Below are 21,331 nucleotides of genomic sequence, written 5' to 3'. Positions count from 1 at the left end.
AGGAAAAAGTAATGAATCTAAAGAACTCCGTCACCTTCAGGGTAAAAGTTGTACAATAAACATTAAGGTGTTAAATGGTGATTTGTACTAATTACTTTTGATGGGTAGTAAACAATTTAATCACCCATGGAGGGAATAATGGCAGGAATAAAATGAACATAAATTTGTGTTCTATGCGTAGCCTTCCTGCGCTCGAATTAAACAACATAAAACACCCAGAATATTCTTAACGTATCATTTCCCTGAGCCGCGCGACATCTTAACACCCGCGTTTGATAATTCAGGGGGACTTCTGCCGTTTATTTTAGTGACAGTTCCCCCCACTCCTTTATCATAGAATTTTATTGGCAATAAAGTGATTATTTTGGACGTTTCCTCATCTCAAGGTTTGCCGAATCTGATGCGGTTTCCAAAGAAAATGTATTTTTTTTTCCTTGTGCAAATGTGACTCACTAACAAAAGCAGTCTTGTTTAGCCAGCAAAAATTTTAACATGACAAATGTGGTCCGATTAACGAGTCATAACTGTATCTGCCTCCTAAGGCCATAGCAATTTGATTTGTAGGTTTACAGGATTTTTGAAAGCAAATTAAACAGTCAGAAGACATAAAATAATGAAAAAAGCTACCATGTCTATTAGAGGAAGGAGATTTTGCTGGTGCTGGACTGTTTCATAGCACATATTCTGTTACAATGCCTTTACCAACAGCAGTTTAATTGCTGCGAAGAATATTATACTTGAACAATTTCTTTATTAATAATACTGTCTGAAATGCTAACCTTGTCATATTGACTAATGTGGTGCATTTGTAAGCCCAAGATGATTAAATTGGAAGTCTTGTGCATTTTGCAAGAACAAGCTCATTATCAGAGATCCCCACATTATGTTGGACGGGTCATGAAAGAGATGTGGCTTGTCATTCTTTTATTAGGAGACTTATTTCAAAATTAACATTTCTCCATAAAATGTAAAGACACAATGGTCCACGTAGTTAAGGCAAGCTTTGCCGTGCACTAGGTGCTCTGTACACTGCCGGGTACAGTAAAACCATATCTTCGAAGAACGCAAAAGTGGACGTAGGCTGCTCCGCAAACCTACTTTATAAACTTGAATGGCCTAATGCACAAATCTCAAATAAAGCATGGGGCGCACTCATCCACATCATAAACCCTGTCAAACCGCTTTGATCTAAGGCCATTTTCAGGGATTATTCGAGGCGACAATTTCAAATTGAACAAAGCCTTCTCTGGCCAACCAAACAAGTCTGTGATAAAACAAAAGAGAGAAACGCGGATTTCCGTCTCGAAGACAGATTTTTATGAGTTTCTCATTCAATGAACCAAGAATCTGAAAAAAGACTGTATCCAATTAATAAAAGTTCACACAAAAGCACAGAAATGACCAATGATTTGGTTTATACAGTTTGCTATAAAAGAGTATGCGGTGTGGTTTCATCCATATTATTTAGACTACTTTTCACTAAATAGTCAATTTGGTGATACTGTCACATAACTTAATCTATATTAGTAACCAAGATGATAAAATTTAAGGGTGATCCATATGATATCCATTGCAAAGTATAAGCTACCTTAGCCACACACCCGATACAATTGCTTTGTTTGGCTATCTTTGTTCAGTTTATCCAAATGCCGACAGTCTAGTATTCATGGTGTGTGATGTTTTTCACAGAAAATTTTAACTTAGCAGATTCCTTTCAATGTGAGTAGCAAGACTTTTTAGTTCTGAGCTTAACCCACAATGTACTAGCCCTTATTAAACCTTATTTTTGTGCTATGGGGAACTGAACCCAAGTGAAGCCAGCTATTTAAACCCTTGACCTTTCTTTGCATTTTGCTTTCTCTCCTGTTTCTTACTTCTGTGGTCAGATCTCTCTGACCACTGGTTTAGGCCCACGGAGGTTATCACCTCTTTCCTGCTAAAGAATTATGGGCGTAATGAGATCACTCAGCATTAATCCTTCCTGGAAAAAAAGTCTTTGATACCCTGTGGTATCCTTTTATTCAGAATCCTAACTGGTATCTAATGTTATAGAAACACAAAAGACTCGTACAGAGTGCACAGGAACAGAAAGGTCGAAAAAGTAGACACCAGAGGAAAAAATGGACAGCAAAGCGATTATTATAATGAAAAGACTGGCTTGGAACTAGTTCCCATTTAAGAATAAGAAGTATTTTTTCCTTTATTATTCCTGTACTAGGCAAGCCATCCCATTTAATTGCATATTTCTCAATTACCCATTTTTATGTTGCAAATTTATTTACAATTCACATAATTATCATTCTTGTTAATTGCATGTGGCAACCTTGTAATTATAAAATGTGCTTCGCCAAATTATTTTGTGCAGGATAGAGTTGCTACCGTAGTCTGAGAGCTGCTTACTTAGCACCCAGTGTGATTTGTCTTTCATACCAAAGGGGAGTGGTTGTAATCCTCCGTTTTTGCATTCCTATTGCATGTTGGTAATTGTGTCTGTAAAAGAGGATAACTGTCTTCTACTGCAGTACCATCCAGCACAGTTGAAATGCAGATACAGTATCTCAAACAGCTCCTGTATGCATCCTAGGAGATATCTTCAACATACATGGCCTAAGCCCCAAGAAGCTTGTTATCCTGCTGGGCCTCCCAGCTGAGAAGGTAATATTCATGAATTGGAGAAGCTCAGATCAACTGCAAATTTCCCTCTGGTGGTGGATATTTTTAGAAATTGCCTGCTACCGGCAGCTAACTCACAGAATTAAAAGAAATACAATCTATGAATTCAGCTTTAGAAACTCGAGCAGATTTTCAACAGACTGGTTCAGTTTATCAGCTCAGTCAGATATACATTGATTTGGTTTAATCCACAGCAATGCTTTCCCCACTAATTAAATACAAACTATTTGACGTAATATGGTTCACCAATAATGGATAGAAACTTCTAAATTTGAACGGTGGTTGAATCTTCTGTTCCTAATGTGATATGTTTGACTGTATTATGTGACCGTATCAACCAGGCTTTTTTGGACTACATCAGATGGGAGATGAAAAGAACACAATGGTCTTCTTTTCATTTCTCACTTCATGAAAAAACAGCTGGATAAAGTGTCATGTTTACTGGGCCGACCATCTAGATGTTCTCCTGCAAAGGGAGAAATTCCGTTTATCTATTGTGAGCCAAGCGGGTTATCTAAACATCAAATCTGGTAGCCTGGCAAAAATGTTTGTAGCCCAAGTCATAAGACTATAACACAGTCTACCAAGACCTTGGAATTGCACTGCAGAATAATAGGATGCAAACGCTTAACTTGTTTGACTGAAATTCCTCTCTCTGCTATTTTAGTGGAGGTGTTAATCCATTTAAAATAAAAATAGCAAAGAGAAGAATTTCAGATGAATGCATGAAGCATTCATATCCAAACAGGATAATTTCAGGAGCTATCTCATCCTGGTTCAGTTGTGCTGAACTTCCAAGACTAGCCTTAAATATTTTTACCACTAAAGTAAATCAATTATAGCCATAAACAAAGCAGATGCTTTTCAGCAAAATAATAACACCAGTAAAACAAGGATGGAACCCACACAAATAGCAGATGATACACTTATATTTTGGTCATTTTTAACTTTATCTTCTGGTATTGAAGATACTAGAAATTCATCAAAGAATTCATTTTTGGAACTCTCTCAGATGTTGCTTCATGATGTTTATGAACTAGAAATTCTTTGGTTAATTGTCAACATCTGCCAAAATCCAGACGGTAGCTAAGGTTTTCTACTCCCCATTTCTTGAATGCCAAGGAGTTTTCTCTAGCTCCATCTACAGGGCTGCAAGCCTTTGTCTGCAGTGTGTCTATGAGAGTGGATTTTATTTTGTGCCAACTTTATCCCACTTTTCAGTAAAGCCATTGTTAACTATTTTAAGCGCCTCATCAGAAAAGCCTGACAGGGTTATTAAAACATCAGCATTTTAGCATGACTTTATACACAAGGGATCTAAATTTAATTCTTGTCATAATGAAAGTCTGTATGAATTTTTTGTGATAACCACATGGCATGTTTTTAAGGACTTGAAGATCAGAGCACATCTTCCATATAACTGGTAATGATCTCCAATAGGGAAACTAATTGGTAGCGAACCGAGCTTCTTGTGTTGTGCTGGGACTGCTGATATCCCATAATGCCCTCGTATCTTTTAAGCATGCACAGTAGAAATATGACAGTTCACAATGGGTTAAGCTAGGCCCCACAGAAAATTTATCAGTACTGTTTGATTTATCTTGTTCTGTGCAGTGTTGAATTTATTGCTAATAAAACTGAGTGCCATAATGTCCTGTGCTTTTTTTTTAATTACAGTTGGAACGCCATACTATATGTCCCCCGAGAGGATACATGAAAACGGTTACAACTTCAAATCAGATATCTGGTCACTTGGCTGTTTATTGTATGAGGTAAGCTGGATGTTTTTCTTCATCTTTTATTTTAAAATGTTAGATAATTCAAAGCAGTAGCACTGGTGTGTGGTTGAACTCCGGCAATGGTTTGGCGCAGAGTGTGACTCGATCCTTTTATTCCTCAGTTTTTGGTTCTAATCCAGCCCAGACAAGAGCACTGATGCTCACTTTTTCTCTGATAATTATTAAAAGATCTGAATAAATTATGGTATATAATAAATAAGGCATACAAGTTAAGGTTTGAAATAAGTTTCCAACTAGCCACCAACAGAGGGAAATCCAAGGGACAAAAACTGCTCTCAGCCGTGACACCAATTTGGTAAACTCACTAAAAGAGACAACAGGTAAAAAGTGCCAATTAGCATTCCTAAGGTTATCGTTTTGGGTTGAGGCTCACTGTCATCTTGTCAATTTTTAGGAAACATTAGCTTCACCAGAATGATACCGGGGCTAAAAGGGTTAAATTATGAGGACAGGTTGCATAGACTAGGCTTGTATTCCTTTCAATATGGAAGATCTGCAAGATTCTGCAAATCCATTGGCAGGATAGGCGCACCAACGTCAGTGTTCTTGCTCAGGCCAACATCCCCATCGTCGAAGCTTTGACCATGCTCGATCAGCTCCGATGGACGGGCCACTTCGTCCGTATGCCCGATATGAGACTCGCAAAACAAGCACTCTACTCGGAGCTCCGGCACGGCAAGGGAGCCCCAGGTGGGCAGTGGAAATGCTTCAAGGACACCCTCAAAGCCTCCTTGAAAAAGTGCAAAATCTCAATTCAATTCAATTTTATTTGCCATATGTACTAGTACAATGGAATGCTTACTCCCCGTACTCCACCGACATCTGGGAATCCCTGGCCCAAGACCGCACAAAGTGGAGGAGAAGCATCCGGGAAGGCGCCGAACACCTCTAGTCTCTTCACCGGGAGCAAGCGGAAGCCAAGCGCAAGGAGCGCACGTCAACCCAAGCACCCCACCCACCCGCCCCCTTCAATCACCGTCTGCCCCACCTGTGACAGAGACTGTAGGTCCCGCATTGGACTCATCAGTCACCTGCGAACTCATTTTTAATGTGGAAGCAAGTCATCCTCGGTTGCGAGGGACTGCCTAAGAGAGATAGAAGATTAAGGGGTGATTTAATTGAGTTTAAGATGATTAAAGGAGTTGGTAGGATAGATAGAAACTATTTCCCAACAAGGGGGCAAAACCTCAAAATTAGAGCTAGGCCGTTATGGGGTGATGTCAGAAAGCACTCCTTCACACAAAGTGTAGTGGAAATCTGGAACTCTCTCCACCTAAAAGCTGTTGAGGCTAGTTCAATTGAAAATTTCAAATCTAAGATTGATTGATTATTGATAGGCAAGGGTATTAAGAGTTACAGAACCAAGGTGGGTAGGTGTAGTTGAGATATGGATCAGCCGTGATCTAATTGAATGGTGGAACAGGCTCGAGGGGCTGAATGGCCTGCTTTTGTTCCTAGGCACACAATGAGACTTTGCCTCACTGCAGCCTCATTTGTGTTGGTAAACGTGGCAGTAGCGGGACAAAAATCAGAAAGTAAAGACTGCTGACTTACGACTGGAGGGCCGCCACTCCAATTTTCGGGCAGACCTTGATTAGGCAGTCAACGCTCTGCCAAAAACAGGTAGGGGCCTTGTTATAATATTCAAACAGGAGTCAACCGGAGTTAGAACGCTCAGCACAATTTCCGTGTCGATCCACGCTGCCTCCATTACTTACTCAAACTGCCCACAAATTATAGGGCGGCACAGATTGGGAGGCATTAGAGGGTTACTTAAAAGGAACATTATTCGTTGCAATAAAGGAAAGCTATAAGCAGATTTCCAACATCTGCAGTATTTTCTTTTTGTAAAGCTATAAGCAGGTCTGGCATCACATTTTCTTCATACCTTAGGGGTTTTGAGCCTTAAAGGTTTCCTTAAGTTCATCTCCTTGCTGCGGGGGGGGCTCATTCAATTCACCTGATGCTGAATTATGCTGCTCCATTTACCCCCAGCTGATTCCAGCCCTCCCCATTAAGGTGCTGCTGCAGGCCTATGTGGCAGTGTCTGCATCGCTGGATTTCCACGACACTAGTGTTTCGGTGCGGTACAACATTTCTTCCCAGCCACAAGACAATGGGTAAAAGTAGATTTGCATAATAATGGGAATGAGTTTTTTTTTAAATCCTTGTCACTGGCACTCGGGGTTTCCTCTTACAGCAAACCCCTCACCCCCGTCAGGGTTGATGCCCATGATCAAGTATCATTGCTACATGAGGGAGGTCAAGAGCAGGATGATCCACTCCTTTTTGCATTCTGACAGTTGATTTTTTTCCCCTATGCAGTATCACAGAGCAGATGTGAAAAAAATAGAAATCAAACTCCTGCCCTGAGCAAGACAGGGGCCTAGAGAAACCAATAATTGTTCTTGGATCATAAGTTCTAAAGAAAAAAGAACATTTAAATAGGCAGAGGGCCCATGAACCTCACAACAGTGTGCCATCTTCACTGGTACAGATCTCAACATGGAGGGAGAAGTTGAACCTAGAATCTGATTCTGTGCTTCCATTTTATATCAATATCATTAAAATTGCTTCGGCACCAGAAACACAAATAGAATCCTTGCTCCTCAGCTCATTTACACCTTGTTAGCATTAAGAATAATGTTAGTGCTATTAACAGGATAGTTGGACATACAATATATGGAAGGAGCCTTTGTAGATCTAGGACTCTTATACTTTTACTAATCTACCATTATGCAGCAGTAAATGTCCAGCAGTCTACTGATCAGTCTGCTCCCATATAAAATAAAGTGAGTCTGTCAAGCGATTCACACACTGCATCATATTAAACTTTTCATTTCTTTCCAGTGTACCGCAAGCATACAATATCGAATATAATGGCCGCGATATTCCCTATCTCGGCAGGTCCGTGGCGGGCGACGTCAGTGGCGGGTGCCGACCCCGCTGCTGCCTCCAGCCCGCTCTGTAGAATGAAATTCCCCTGATTCGGCTTGTTAAGCCCGCCCAGCGCGTTTCCCAGTCCAATTGAAGGAAGCGGATCTGATGACGTAATTTGATGACGCGTCATCAGCCGGTTTCCTTAAAGGGATCATGTGCAAATTTACTTTGACAGTTGTGCTGTCAGTGTTCTACAGCATTGAGGTTCTGCAAACACTGACGAGCACTGCACAGAGGTGCACGGCTGCACCCAGGAACTCCCTTGACTCCCTTCATACGCTTATGGAGGGAGTCACAGCAAACAGGGAGGTCCTCTTCCCTTCAAATGGGAGGGAGAGACCTCCCAAGGAGACCAACGCAGCCTGGTTGCACATTGCACAGGAGGGCACAAGGAGGGATGTTGTTAGGAGGACCAGGCTGCAGTAGCGCAAACATTTCAATGATCTTAATAGATCACGAAACGTTAGTACAAAGCCACACTCAACCTCATCCTGCTGTGCCACTCATCACATCCCCATCACTCTACCTTCCCTACTCTACTCCTGCACATCCTTACTCGCACCTCCACCCATCACTCTCTATATATATATATATTATCACATCCCCATCTCACTAGCCACCCCTCACACTCACCCTCATATCCAATCATACTAACTAACAACACACAAGGGTAGACACTTGTGTGTTTTAGCCAATGTTCATGTGAAGTTTCTGTTAATATGCTGTCAAACATTGAAATCTTTATTTTCAACACTTGGACAGATTTGTGTACACCTTTGGAAGTGGCTTAGTGAGTTGCAGTGAATGGTGAGATGTAATGGCACCCCCCGCAATGGTCATGAGTGTGAAAGGAATGGCTTGGACATTGTAGGGATGCTTTATGTTGTTGGTGTGGGGTGGTGCCAACCTGGCGCATCATGTGGTAGCCAGGGTGTACAGCGTCAAGTGAAGTAAATCTGGCCATGGTGAGGCCATCCCTGGCCTCCCGGGCAGCAATGTGGTCGGGTGCTGAAACCCTCTGTCCTGTGCAGCATCAGGTGATTGCGGAGAAAGTTGGTGTTGTTGTTGGTGTTGCGGCTGATCGTGGTCAGATTCTGAAGACCAAGGTGAGACATTATAAACCGTTCGCATGCTGATGGAATAGATGGCAGGTGAAATTGAGATGACAGAAGCAATCTGTCATTGGTGAGAGAGGTTGTTCCAATGAGGTGAAGCTGGATCGAGAGTTTGTTCCAAACACTTGCAAGCTGCATAAAGCTCAATCTGTCTTCCAAATGCAGTAAGCAACAGCTTCTGAGCTTGGAAAGTAAACCGCTGTGAGATGGGAGCTTTTACAGCACATTTCAAGCTGTCAAGTAATGAGATGATTCCACGGCCATTCAACTCTCAACCAGCTTAACAGACATGATCCCCGACCAGCATGGACCCCGTTGGCGAGCTGGTAACTTCTAAAGGTGAGCTCAAAATTGTTGTTAATCCTCTGTTAACAAGGTCATAATGACCTGAATTGTCTCCCCCACCGCTGTGTGTCAGGTCTGCTCAGCGCTGACAGACCCAACATTTGGTAGAGGCGCATGGCGGCAGGTTGACAACGGGGTCTTGACCCGCTGTCAAAAAAAAACACTTTCCCACCCGACCCACCACCAATCGTGCCTGCTGACCCCCCAGAAAATTCCCCCCAATGTTTTTGTAGAACAAATAAACCAATAGGAAAAGAGTTCTGCAGCCCTTAAAGGCTTTGTGACCCAATGACCGCAAGTTTGAAGGTTTTTTTGATGAATTTGTGTTCATTGGTGTGAAGGATGCTAGTGCTGGGATACAGAATGCTTCTTTCACTTTTATCACCCATCATTGACATTAAGGGCTCCCAGGTTGGGTGAAATTTTGCGAGACATTGGAAAATCATGGATTGGAAAAACATTAGTGATTTTTCTGAGAAATCGCCCACTGTACGAGGCCCCACCATGGACGCGGAACCTTGGAAAGTTTCCCCAGTTAGGCATAGCACAGCAGATGTTCTCCCAGTGGTTTCTCCAAATCTGACTGTCAAATCTAGAACCAAGGTAAGGGAAGTGTTGAGTGTGGCCTGCAGTCGTTAGGGACTGGGTTGAAAAATCACTAAATCCATTTTTCGTAAATCCCTTCCAATGAACAGAGAGAGACGACTTTTATCACATCAGTTTGGGATTCGTGCCCAAATCTAGGTGTGCTAACACAATTTGAACCAGTCCAATAGCTTTCAATGCTTAATTCCGTCAGCTGCAAGTTCTGCAGCGGTTTGCCCATTCTCAGCTTGTCTATCAGTTACAATTTCCGCTTTGCTGGAAACCTGGCACATCTTTGGAAGGGCAGAGATTCTACATAGAAACATAGAAAAAGAAAATAGGAGCAGAAGTAGGGCGTTCGGCCCTTCAAGCCTGCTCCGCCATTCAATATGATCATGGCTGATCCTCTATCTCAATACCATATTCCCGCTCTCTCCCCATGCCCCTTGATGCTTTTTGTGTCTAGAAATCTATCTATCTCCTTATATATATTCAGTGACTTGTCCTCCATAACCTTGTGTGGTAGAGAATTCCACAGGTTCACCACCCTCTGAGTGAAGACATTTCTCCTCATCTCAGTCCTAAATGTCCTACCCCGTATCCTGAGACTGTGACCCCTCATTCTAGACCCCCCCAGCCAGGGGAAACATCCTCCCTGCATCCAGTTTGGCTAGTCCTGTCAGAATTTTATACATTTCAATCTGCAAGGATCTGGCACTGAATCTGAATAATTTTCTGGGGTCAGGATGTTTTGTACAATTGAGGTGGGCCTCCCGAACTCTGGTAGCGAGTCCACTTTGTGGAAGCAGACCTAGGCTGTGGCAGGTCTCGAACACCTGGCATAGTTTGGCATGGTCGGTGCCCTGTGGTTCAGCTAAAGAGTGTGGGAGAACTTCTGGTCAAATTGTTAAAAGTTGTGGCACTGGGGAATTAATATCAAATTTAAATCTCCTCTCCATCACCCATAGCAATGCAGGATGCCAAGAATACGTTGATGTTTCTTGCATCCCGCATTGCTAAGGCAGCTCGTTATAATATGCTCATCCTTTTTTTTGGGCCCATGTATTATATGCTCAACATGAGTTCTGGCAGAAAATGCCGGAAGTGGCTGAGTGAGCAGGACGCTGGCCTAACTCAAGTGGAAAATTCAGCCTAAGGAGTCTAATTGGACAAAATGGAAGGAACAAAGAGCTGCACATCACTTGTATTATCCAGATTCCTATATAGAAAGCTTAGACTGTGAGGCACAATACTAACTGCACATAACTCTTTGGTCAAGAGGTAGAATTGCTACAATAAGTGCTGACTGACACAAGAGACACTATCAACTAATGAAATCCAATCTCTTGGCCTGCATTAGATTCCCCCGTGTCCTTACGACAAACTTATTGTCCCAATCATCTCTTATAGTGATGGTTTAAAAATTCAATACATTTCCCAATGAAAGAAATAGCTGAAGTCAAAGGTTTTGCACAAAAGTAACCTAAATAAGACATATCTTTTTTTTAAATAAAACTGGACAGCATTTAAAATTGCATTTTAGAGCCCCCTATTATATTCTATCAAATCATCTAAGACGTGATCTGTGGCATGATATGTAAGAGTGTAACATGTAAATATGAAGAAAATGAGCTGATAGATTCAGTTGATTGTATTGCTGTGTGTTGGAAGGACACCACTGAGACTTCTCATCTGTGCACAAAGGCATGTTGCCTTATGTTGCACTGAGGCCGTAGGACACATATACTTCAAGAAGGCTGTACACAAGCTTTCGGCTAACAAAAAAATTGATTTTCAATCAAGCCGTTTCTCAAATTGAATCCTCATCTACTGAAACTAAATGCTTGTTTAACATATTTAATGGACTGCTGTTAGTGAATTAGCGGGACAGAGTGTCCAGCTCAAGTGCAGCTGATTTATGTGCTGGCGGTGAGTAAAGGTTGTCTGGCTTATACTTAGAGAAAGAAATATTGGTGCGGGGAGCTGAATGAAAATCAATGTAAATCCTGCCTGTGGGACCTGAGCTGTTGTGGGAATAGTCCATCACAGTCTGGAAATAACAGCCCCTCCTCAGCTTAGATTAGAGAGAAGGAAAATCTGGAAATTGATTCCTCTGTGCTGCTGTGCATTTTTTGTAATTCAGTAACCAATACCAAGCTCTCTGAAAATGGATTACCATTTCCATCAGCGCAGACAAAAGAAGATATATAGAGATACCCACAGATATAGATTAATACCACAATGCACCTAGATAGACAGGAACAGTTAAAAAGATATGTGAAGATAAATAGATACTTATGTTCAGTTCAGAGATACATGTGAGCCTGACAGGACTAACAGTGGAGGTAGATAGTTTGGCTTAATGCTAGGATTAGTGTTTTGCCATTAGGATCCTTTAGTGTTTCTCAGTGAAGACTCTCAATTGGTTTTATATACATCTAGATGTAGAAATACAGAATAAACTGTGACTGGGCGTTACCATTTTTGAATTGATTCTCCAATGCGTGAATTTTCATGGAAACCAAACATTATCCAAAACTTTGGGTTGCATATTACTTCAGATAGGAACATGAGTAGGCCATTCAGCCCCTTGAGCCTGTTCCGCCATTCAACGAGATCATGGCTGATCGGCGACCTAACTCCATATACCTGCCTTTAACCCATATCCCTTGATACCTTTGGTTAACAAAAATCTATCAATCTCAGATTTTAAAATTAACAATTGACCCAGTGTCAACTGCAGTTTGTGGAAGAGAGTTCCAAACTTCTACCACCCTTTGTGTGTAGAATTGTTTCCTAATTTCACTCCTGAAAGGTCTGGCTCTAGTTTTAGACTATGCCTCCAGTCCTAGAATCCCCAACCAGCAGAAATAGTTTCTCTCTATCTACTCTATCTGTTCCCCTTAATATCTTGAAAACTAGGATCAAACCACCCCTTAACTTTCTAAATTCCAGAGAATACAACCCTAGTTTGTGTAATCTCTCTTTGTAATTTAATCCTTGGTGTCCAGGTATCATTCTGGTAAACCCACGCTGCACTCCCTCCAAGGCCAATATATCCTTCCTAAGCTGTGGTGCCCAGAACTGCTCACAGTACTCCAGGTGTGGTCTAACCAGGGCTTTGTGTAGCTGCAGCATAACTTCTACCTCCTTGTATTCTAGTCCTCTAGATATAAAGGCCAGCATTCCATCAGCCTTTTTGATCATTTTCTGTATCAGTCCATGGCATTTTAATGATCTATGTACATGGACCCCTAAGTCTCTTTGGACCTCCACTGTTTCTAGCTTTTCATCATTTAGAAAGTACTCTGATCTATCCTTTTTAGGTCCACCTTCCACTTGCCGATATTGAAATCCATTTGCCACAGTTCTGCTCATTCACTTAATCTATTATTTTCGCTTTGTAATTTTATGCTTCCATCGTCGCCTAACCTTGTGTCATCGACAAACTTGGATATATAGCTCTCTATCTCATCATCTAAGTCATTAACAAATACGGTGAATAGTTGAGGCCCAAACACAGATCCCTGTGAGACACCGCTAGTCACATCCTGCCAGTTCGAGTACCTGCCCATTATCCCTGCTCTCTGTCTCTTGCCACTCAGCCAATTTCTTAACCAGGTTGAATTGAATTTTCCTTCAATTCCATGAGCTTCAACATTAGCTAACAGTCTCTTATAAGGGATTTTATCGAATGCCTTCTGGAAGTCAATATAAATAACATCCATACACATTCCCCTGTCCACTACTTTAGTCACCTCTTCAAAAGATTTAATCAGGTTCGCCAGGCATGACCTACCCTTTACAAGTCCATGCTGGCTCTCTTTGATCAGCTGACAATTTTCAAGCTGTTCAGTCACTCCTTAATTCTAAACTCTGATCACTCTATAACTCATTGCTGAGAAATGTTAAGCATAGATCATGATTTCTATACAGCGGGAGTGAAAAAGAATTATACATTGGAATTCTGTACTTGGGTGCAGGATGTATTTATTGAGGCTACATTGTGTCGCAGCATTGTACATTTGACACTCCCATCTTTTAAGTCTGTTACAACTTCTAGTTAAGTTTAAATGGAGAAAACTTTTAAGATGAAGTAATTGCATCTCAAAATGGCATATCATATCCCAGTATACTGGTCACATTGTAAGATATACAATCACAATAACTAGGAATTGTTGGCATTTTTGTTTTATTTATGTTTCTTCTCACTTTTCATTTGGTTTATTCCTCCATTTCACATACCCAACTATAAGCCAACAGGCCTGTTCCTAGAGTCCAATCGTTCTGCAGTGTGACTGTTTGTAATTCATACAGGCTCAGTCTCAGGGGTCACAGTCAGGACATTTAGGACTGAGATGAGGAGAAATGTCCTCACTCAGAGGGTGGTGAACCTGTGGAATTCTCTACCACAGAAGGCTATGGAGGCCAAGTCACTGAATATATTTAAGAAGGAGATAGATAGATTTCTAGACACAAAAGGCATGAAGGGGTAATGGGAGAGAGCGGGAATATGGTATTGAGATAGAGGATCGGCCATGATTATATTGAATGGCGGAGCAGGCTCGAAAGGCCGAATGGCCTACTCCTGCTCCTATGTTTCTATGAGAACAATGTGAGTCCACTCCCTTTGATTTCTCCTTTCTTCCTTGGGTACGTAATTTGCCTCCGTTTAGTTGTCTCCAAGATGCCCCCAACTGAGATCAGGAACTTACCCTGTGAGTAATCTGCAGATTGAACACTCAATACCGCAGTGCATCAGCCCACTGCACTGTAGCTCAGACTGTCAGCAGTTACAAACAACCGTACGTTTCGTTAATGTTTGACATTTCATGCAAATTAAATACTATGGTGGATTAACTTCCATCGCAGCAACATTAGGAACCAGTGTTCAGTGATGAACTGGCCACAAGCAACAAAGATAAATTAGTTCCACCAAATTATTATGTAGTCAATTATTCAAACAATCCCACACAGAACATCACATCTTTGAATTAATAATCAGACCTGGATAAGTTCAATCTTTGACACCGCTTTTAAACTGATTCACTTATTTTTCATAACCAAGACTTCACAGGTCCAAGTTTGCTTATGAATTGGTTTTGAGTTTTATTAATAGATTCTAACCTCCCAAATCAGATATGTGTTTGCACGTTGTGCAGGCAAAGCATTAACTTTAACCACAATAGCCAACGTCCCATTCTAGTCATGCTGGCGTGAGTTACCACGCAACTGAATTTTGCTGACCTCAACTGATGGTTTGTGACCGTTTTCTCCCTCTATTCTGGCTTTACAGAAAGCTAAAATAAATCATGGAAAAAATAGTACAGTAAACTCTTGTTTAAACAGCACTTAATCATCCGGAATACTTTAATAACCAGCAAAATAGATAACCGGTAATCTTGCCGAATCCATCCAGCACTCGTTTTGCCGAGTCCGAGTCTCCCGCGGTGGCCGAGTTAGTCAGTAGTTTTTATTTTTGTTTGTTAAAAATTGCCTTGGTAGGTATAGCTCTCTGTTATCCAGAATTTTTCATCAACCGGCACCATCCTGGTCCTGTAGGTGCCGGATAAGAAAGAGTTTACTGTATTTGAATCCTGTAAACCACATTGATAATCAGGCTTTACATGAAACGTGATTGTCACTTGTGAGGCTGACTTATCCAGTCTACCTACCTCATAATTCATAGGTAAGAACTGAGTATCTTATCTGTATAGAGGTACTTACATTAAAGATAGCACAGCTGAATAAAAATAAAACCTCTCCCAGAGTTCATGAGTTGCTCTACATTTTGATTAACCTCATCCTGTTTCGGTGATATATTTATGTTGGAAGTGATCTAATTCATGTGGATTTTTACTGGACTTATGACTTGCTGAGCTGTTTATAAAACCTTTCGAGGTTCAGTAAGCTGCTGCTCAGACTAAACATCTCAAATCTATGCTATAGTAACGCTTGTAATACAAATTACTTACATTTCTATCCTATGTTTTGCTCTTTTTATACGGTGAATTCATTTTCAATAAGCTTATTGGGTGCATCCAAACTAAATTGATTGTTGAGTTTATCCACAATATTGTCATTTTGGCTTTGAAATAGCAATAAAATCAAAAATATTTGGAATTCACCACTACAGTGTAAACAGAGAATTATGTTGGATTAATGTCTTAAAGACTATAATAGCAATGTTTCTCCAAAAGTTGACAATATTTAACTTTCCAGAAGCTGAAGAGGGTAGAGATGGTCCTGGTTTCATAGGCGTAAAAATTCATCTTGCATACGGGTGGTATCCGATCTGTCGCCTGTTACACATGATGCCCAATATTCAGATCCAGTGCAGTCAATGGAATAGCCTTAGATCATCCTCCTCTGACTTTTGTTTAATGATCAAACATAAAGGCATCTATACTTCTGAAAGAAATCACATCTTCTCGAGTGCATTTTTATTGACTTAGCTCGAACACATTAAAAACTACATAATCATTGACCCTTTCCTTCTCCACACCACAAGAACTAGGGCATGTTACCAGTGATTATTCTGTAACATACAACAGTCAATAGAGCCAAGATTTCCCATCAGCTAGTCACAATAAGGTCACCCGATCATCAGATGTGTTTCAGCTGAAGCAGCTGATGTCCCCATGGATCCCTTGTGATTAAAAAAAATAAAGCTGCCATTGTAGCAGGATTCAGCTCACTCAGTATTTCACCCAATAATTTCTTTCTTCTTTATTGAAAGAATTAGCTGGCCCTGTACTTGTAATTTTGTTTCATAAGATTATCATTAAAAAGTTGCAGAAAATCAATTTTGTAGATTTTATGTGAAGATGCATTTTTAAACTTAGTGTTTCAGTAGTCAAAACATTCAGAGAGAAACCAAATTATAGCATTCTCTCTAATGCATCCCTGGTCATAACAGGCTGCTTGTGTGGAGCAAGACTACTGTATAATCAGAAATGGGAATGCTTATACATTCAATGATCCATATAGTATTAATATTATCGCTGATAAGTCGATAATTCTAACAACTCCAGAAAGCTAAGGCTGCCAGTGATACATTGTGGCTCCTCAGTGGAGGATACACGGAATAATTCTTCTCCACAACTGTTTCTCCCTTCTCTCCTCCCCCACACTCGAATCTTCACTTCCTCAATGTTTTGCCTCATTTGAGATATTCTGCTTCTGCTTTGTCACACATCTGCTGTCATCAATTTTTTGTCACACTTGTTATCACCTAATACATTTGACCATTTACTAATGTTACAATTCACAAGTCAATTTTTGCCATGTCCTTAAGCAAGAAAGTAGAAACCTATACTGGCTTTCGGTAGTGGTAGCTCCTAAAGTTTAACATATTTCTGAGATAAATCATTAAACGAACAACACTAATCCCTTATTTTATACTGCATAGGGTTTGTGGGCCTGGGCGTTATCTCGGAAAGTATTTTTGAATCTTTAGTGAAAAAGAATCATCTTTTTGCAATAATAATTTGCAATGAGAGGGGCCTGGCTTTGGGTGATAGAAACAGAACACGACTTTGAAATGTACAGTTTATGTTAGAAAGATTTAGTTAGAGGTATTACTCAAATATCAGCCAACCACAACATACATGCAGTAATGAACATTTAATGCTTATTAAACAGCTCATGAGAAATTCAGCTTTAACAAATACTATTACACTCACAATGCCCACCTCTCAAACGTTCAACTATACAAATAAAATCAGTGCAAGTGGAAAAACTGGATAGTTTTGTGCTTTTCCCTTCCCCCCCCCCCCCCCCTCCTTTATCCAGACCCTATAGACATCCTATAGCTAGTTGCATTTTAGAGAAGTTGTGTTGCAAATGTATACACAGCTCTGGTTAGTCTTGTATGAAATTATCTCTGATTATGAGAGATATTAAATTGTAGCTGTGATAAAATAGAGTATCTTCTTGGACCAGAGCAGAACTAATTAGTAATACAGATACCCAGTGTAAGGCAAGCTGTCATAATTCATGCAATTCTGCATGCATTTATTTATCTATTCATTTTTATGTGCTATTGTGTGTATGAAGAATCACTTCCGGGTTATTTGCACACACAGCTGGATAGTAAGGTTTAGGATATTGTGTAAGTAACAATCAGCCTGACCTGACCGTTTAGATATGGGGTCCGCCTGGACATTTGAAATATGACCCTACTTTAAAAAGAATGAGTCAATATTTTAATTTACTGGTTTTGACAGTTCCATTGTCAGGCACCTGGCTGTATAATAACCAAACTAAACAACTTATATTCAGTAATTACCCAAAGGTCCAATTTCCATAGTAGCTGGATGGTAAACAGAAGCAGAGGCATAAATCTAACTCGTTTTCAAACACTGTGCACTGAACGGATATAAAACAACATTAAATAAGGGTTAGACACTTCCCACTAACACAGACAGAAATCACAGAATTGTAGAAATTGCTGCACAGATGGAGGCAATTCAGCCCATTGTGACTGTTCCACTGCTGGCTCCATCATTGGAGCTGTCTACTCGAGTCCCATTTCTCTGCTATTTTCCCTGTGCCTTTAATATTTTTCTTCTTCAAGAGTTTATCTAATTCCACCTTAAATGTTATGATTGACTCAACTAGAACAGAAACTTATGTTAGTGCATTTTGTATTCTAATAATCCTTTGTGTGGAAAAAAATGTCTTCTAGCCTCCCCCTTTAAGCTTCGAGTACTAATCCGAAGTCCATGCTCCCGTTACAGATTTACTAGCCAGAGGAAATAATCTTTCATTATTTATCATCTCAAACCATTTACATTTTTTAACACTTCTATTAAATCTCTTGCTAACCCTCTCTACTCTAGTGAATACAGTCCTAGTTTTTCAAATCTTGCATCATAATTAAATCCTCTCATACCTGGTGTCATTTTGGAACGTCTACGTTGTACACTTTCTGTGGCTCTTTGCTATAACAGATGTCTCAAACTTCCCACAACTGTGGCCATACCAATATCTTGTATAGAATCATTATCATTTCTTTTATATTCAATGCATTTAGAAATAAAATCCAAAATCTTAATGCCCTTTTTATTCCTCTCTGCGTCTAATCCTCCTTTTGTGTATTTGCACTCCTAGATCTCTCTGTTCCTTCACTCCTTTGAGAACTAGTCATTTAGAGTTTATTTGCATTCGTTATTCTTATTCCCAGAATGTATACTTCATACTTAGTTACTTTGAACTGCATATGCCAACAACCTACTGCTCCCCTACCCTCTCCATGTAAATTCCAAAACAATTCATAATATCACAATGAAGATTAAAATTCAATTCTTACTCCCAGTGAAATTAAAAACGTGTTCCACTTGTCTGAAGATCCTCTTCCCCCAACATCATTCCATGTGCCGTTCATATAGATTTACCGAGCTATGGTATAGGTTGCTACTGTTGATAATGTCTCCATATTTTGATTTTTCACCAATATGACATTGGGACAACTCACACAACAAAAATAAATTTGACCCTATTTTGTTTGTGTGTCTTGAGTTAAGTTCAAATTGATCTTTGTCTAAAAGCCTAGAAGACATTTTTTGAAAATAAAAGCCAGATTTAATGAGACCCATTACCATGAAGGGGTAAGGAAAACATTTGAAGAACATTTCAATCAAATATAATTTAATTGGCACAAAAATAAGCTGTTGGGAACCAAGATTTATGTTTAAGTGTATTTTGATAAAGGTGTTCTGATGTATCACCACCACCACACACAGACAGACTGACAGTTGTGTTATTCCCATTACAGGATATAGCTTATCCTCACTCATTGTAAGAGCCATTATAAAGACCCCATGCATTAGTCATTTGTGGATTGTTAAACCACAAAGTGCAGTTAAAGCATTAATTGATGCAAATTTATGTACAAGTCCCAGACGGCTATTAAAATACATATTGTGTTCCCTGATGCCTGGAGGTCTGGTTGCAACTTCATAGTTCCCACAGACAGGGTGGCACCTTTGAGATGAATTTTGCTGTCCAAAGATATTCTAATTCCCATTTTATTATTTTAACAACAATTCTGTTGTTAATTCATAATACGAAGAACTAAAAAAGGACAACATCTGAAAAGGGACCCCATAAACTCACTAACGTCTGGCCTGAACAGGCATTTAACACTCAACTTTCAATGATCCTCCAGTGTTGTACAATTTTGCATGTCTTCTCATGACTGACCTTTAACAAGGCCGTAGCAAGCAAGGAACAGCTTATTGTCTACAGTTTTACTAAGGTTAATTAATCCATTTTTGGAGGGGTAGGAATTTTCAGATTAAATAAAGATCAATGGTACTTTATCACTTTCTCCCAAACCTTCACTCCTTTTTTCAAACATCTTTTTAAACAGATTTATTGAGCCCTTCAAGAACCCCTCTCACGAGTTGCCAGTTCCCCACATCAGCTAATTCTCTTTATATTTCCTTCAGCTGTATCTTGCCTTTCATTCTCTGCTTTCATTTAAAGTACTGATCTCAGTTTGCCATTTAGTCTAATGTTCTGCCTTGTTATGTCATTCTCGGCTTGTACCTATGAGCTACTCCTCCAACATTGTCCAATACAAATCAATGCTGGAAGCCTAACGTTCCACAATGGTGACCACAGGACCATTATTAAGCCATGAACCATCTCCCACCTACATGTAAAAGACTGGAAATAACAATTTTGAATTCTGAAAATGATACAAAATTGTACACATCAAATATATTATTAAAAATCTTAAATATGGTGTGTGCATCTTGTCTACAAACCTCACTTCCTATAACATTTTTATATCAACATTTATAATGGAAAACCCCATAGGAGCATGTCAACATTTCACCATCACAGTTAATTATCACATTAATGGGTCTTCCTCACTTGTTAGGATAAACTAAATATCCCACAATTGCTCACTGGATATCTTGTGTTCATTCATCTTTGCAATATTTGCTTAATGTCAAGATTAATAGTGAAGAAATGGCTTAGGTATCTTGCAATTGTTGGAATGATTTTAAAAAATTGAAAATGGATGTTGCATACATTAATTTGTTTACAATTCTTAAGTTAGAAGCAAACTCTGACATGTAATGGATCCGTTATTAATATTCGAATGCTTAAAGGTTTAAAATCTGAACTGTGCTGCTAAATATCTACCGCCCTCCCCCAACCGTTTAATGTATTGTTGCGCTTTTGATGCCATAGTTTGTATTGTGGTCATGTTCCACACAGTAGCCTAGAAATGTGTTGCTAATAATTGCAGATGAGCACTTAACACATTTGTATGAGATTCTTTTGTCTGTTATTTTAGCAAAGACATTAACCCATTTTAAATAAATAGTTAATGCCTGCATTAATATGTTTTAAATTACATATTTCACAATAGGATGATTACATTGAATTGTGTTTGTCTCTTTAACTACCTTCATTAAAGTTTTTACTTGAAGGCCTCGGCCTCTCTCAAAGTCTGGACTTCACTGGCACCGTCCTGTATCCCTCACTACCACACTGTAAAACTTTAAATGATCAATATTCATAATTTCTGATCTCTTCCTGTATAGGGTCCATCCCCAACTGCAAGTAATTGTGAGAGTTCTACCTCGAACAGCAATCCAGAGGTAGGCAGGGGAAAATCTGGTTGCGTGGTGAGGTGGAATACAGTTCACTCTTTATAAATCCGAGAATGCTGCATTTTCCAGCTCTTTAATTGACCAGGGCACTGAGGCTTTGTGCTGGGATGCTGCACCCCAGAGTCCCAAGCCTCACTTGCAATGCTTGGCTTGTAATTACAAAGCCGAAATCTCCACTAGCATTTTGTTGGGCTCTTGACATAAAATGTGAGTCTTGTGTATCTGCGGGTCATTAAAATAG

General features: G+C 39.9%; 1 protein-coding gene across 5 annotated transcripts in view; it reads left to right on the top strand.

Annotated features, from left to right (window-relative positions):
• Positions 1 to 21,331, top strand: part of LOC147101762 (serine/threonine-protein kinase Nek6-like) — a 334,143-nt gene that overhangs the window by 275,714 nt on the left and 37,098 nt on the right. For all 5 annotated transcript variants that reach the window (XM_085965669.1, XM_085965668.1, XM_085965670.1 and 2 more), the window contains exon 8: positions 4,351 to 4,445. In XM_085965669.1, the coding sequence (XP_085821795.1) occupies positions 4,351 to 4,445 (95 nt within the window). The remainder of the gene's footprint in view (positions 1 to 4,350; positions 4,446 to 21,331) is intronic.

The sequence above is a fragment of the Somniosus microcephalus genome, chromosome 23 (genome assembly GCF_052327205.1).
Source record: "Somniosus microcephalus isolate GS21.2 chromosome 23, FLI_Smic_1.0, whole genome shotgun sequence".
Classification (NCBI taxonomy): domain Eukaryota; kingdom Metazoa; phylum Chordata; class Chondrichthyes; order Squaliformes; family Somniosidae; genus Somniosus; species Somniosus microcephalus.
Note: the sequence above shows the minus strand (reverse complement) of the source record. Positions and strands in the feature narration are given on the sequence as shown.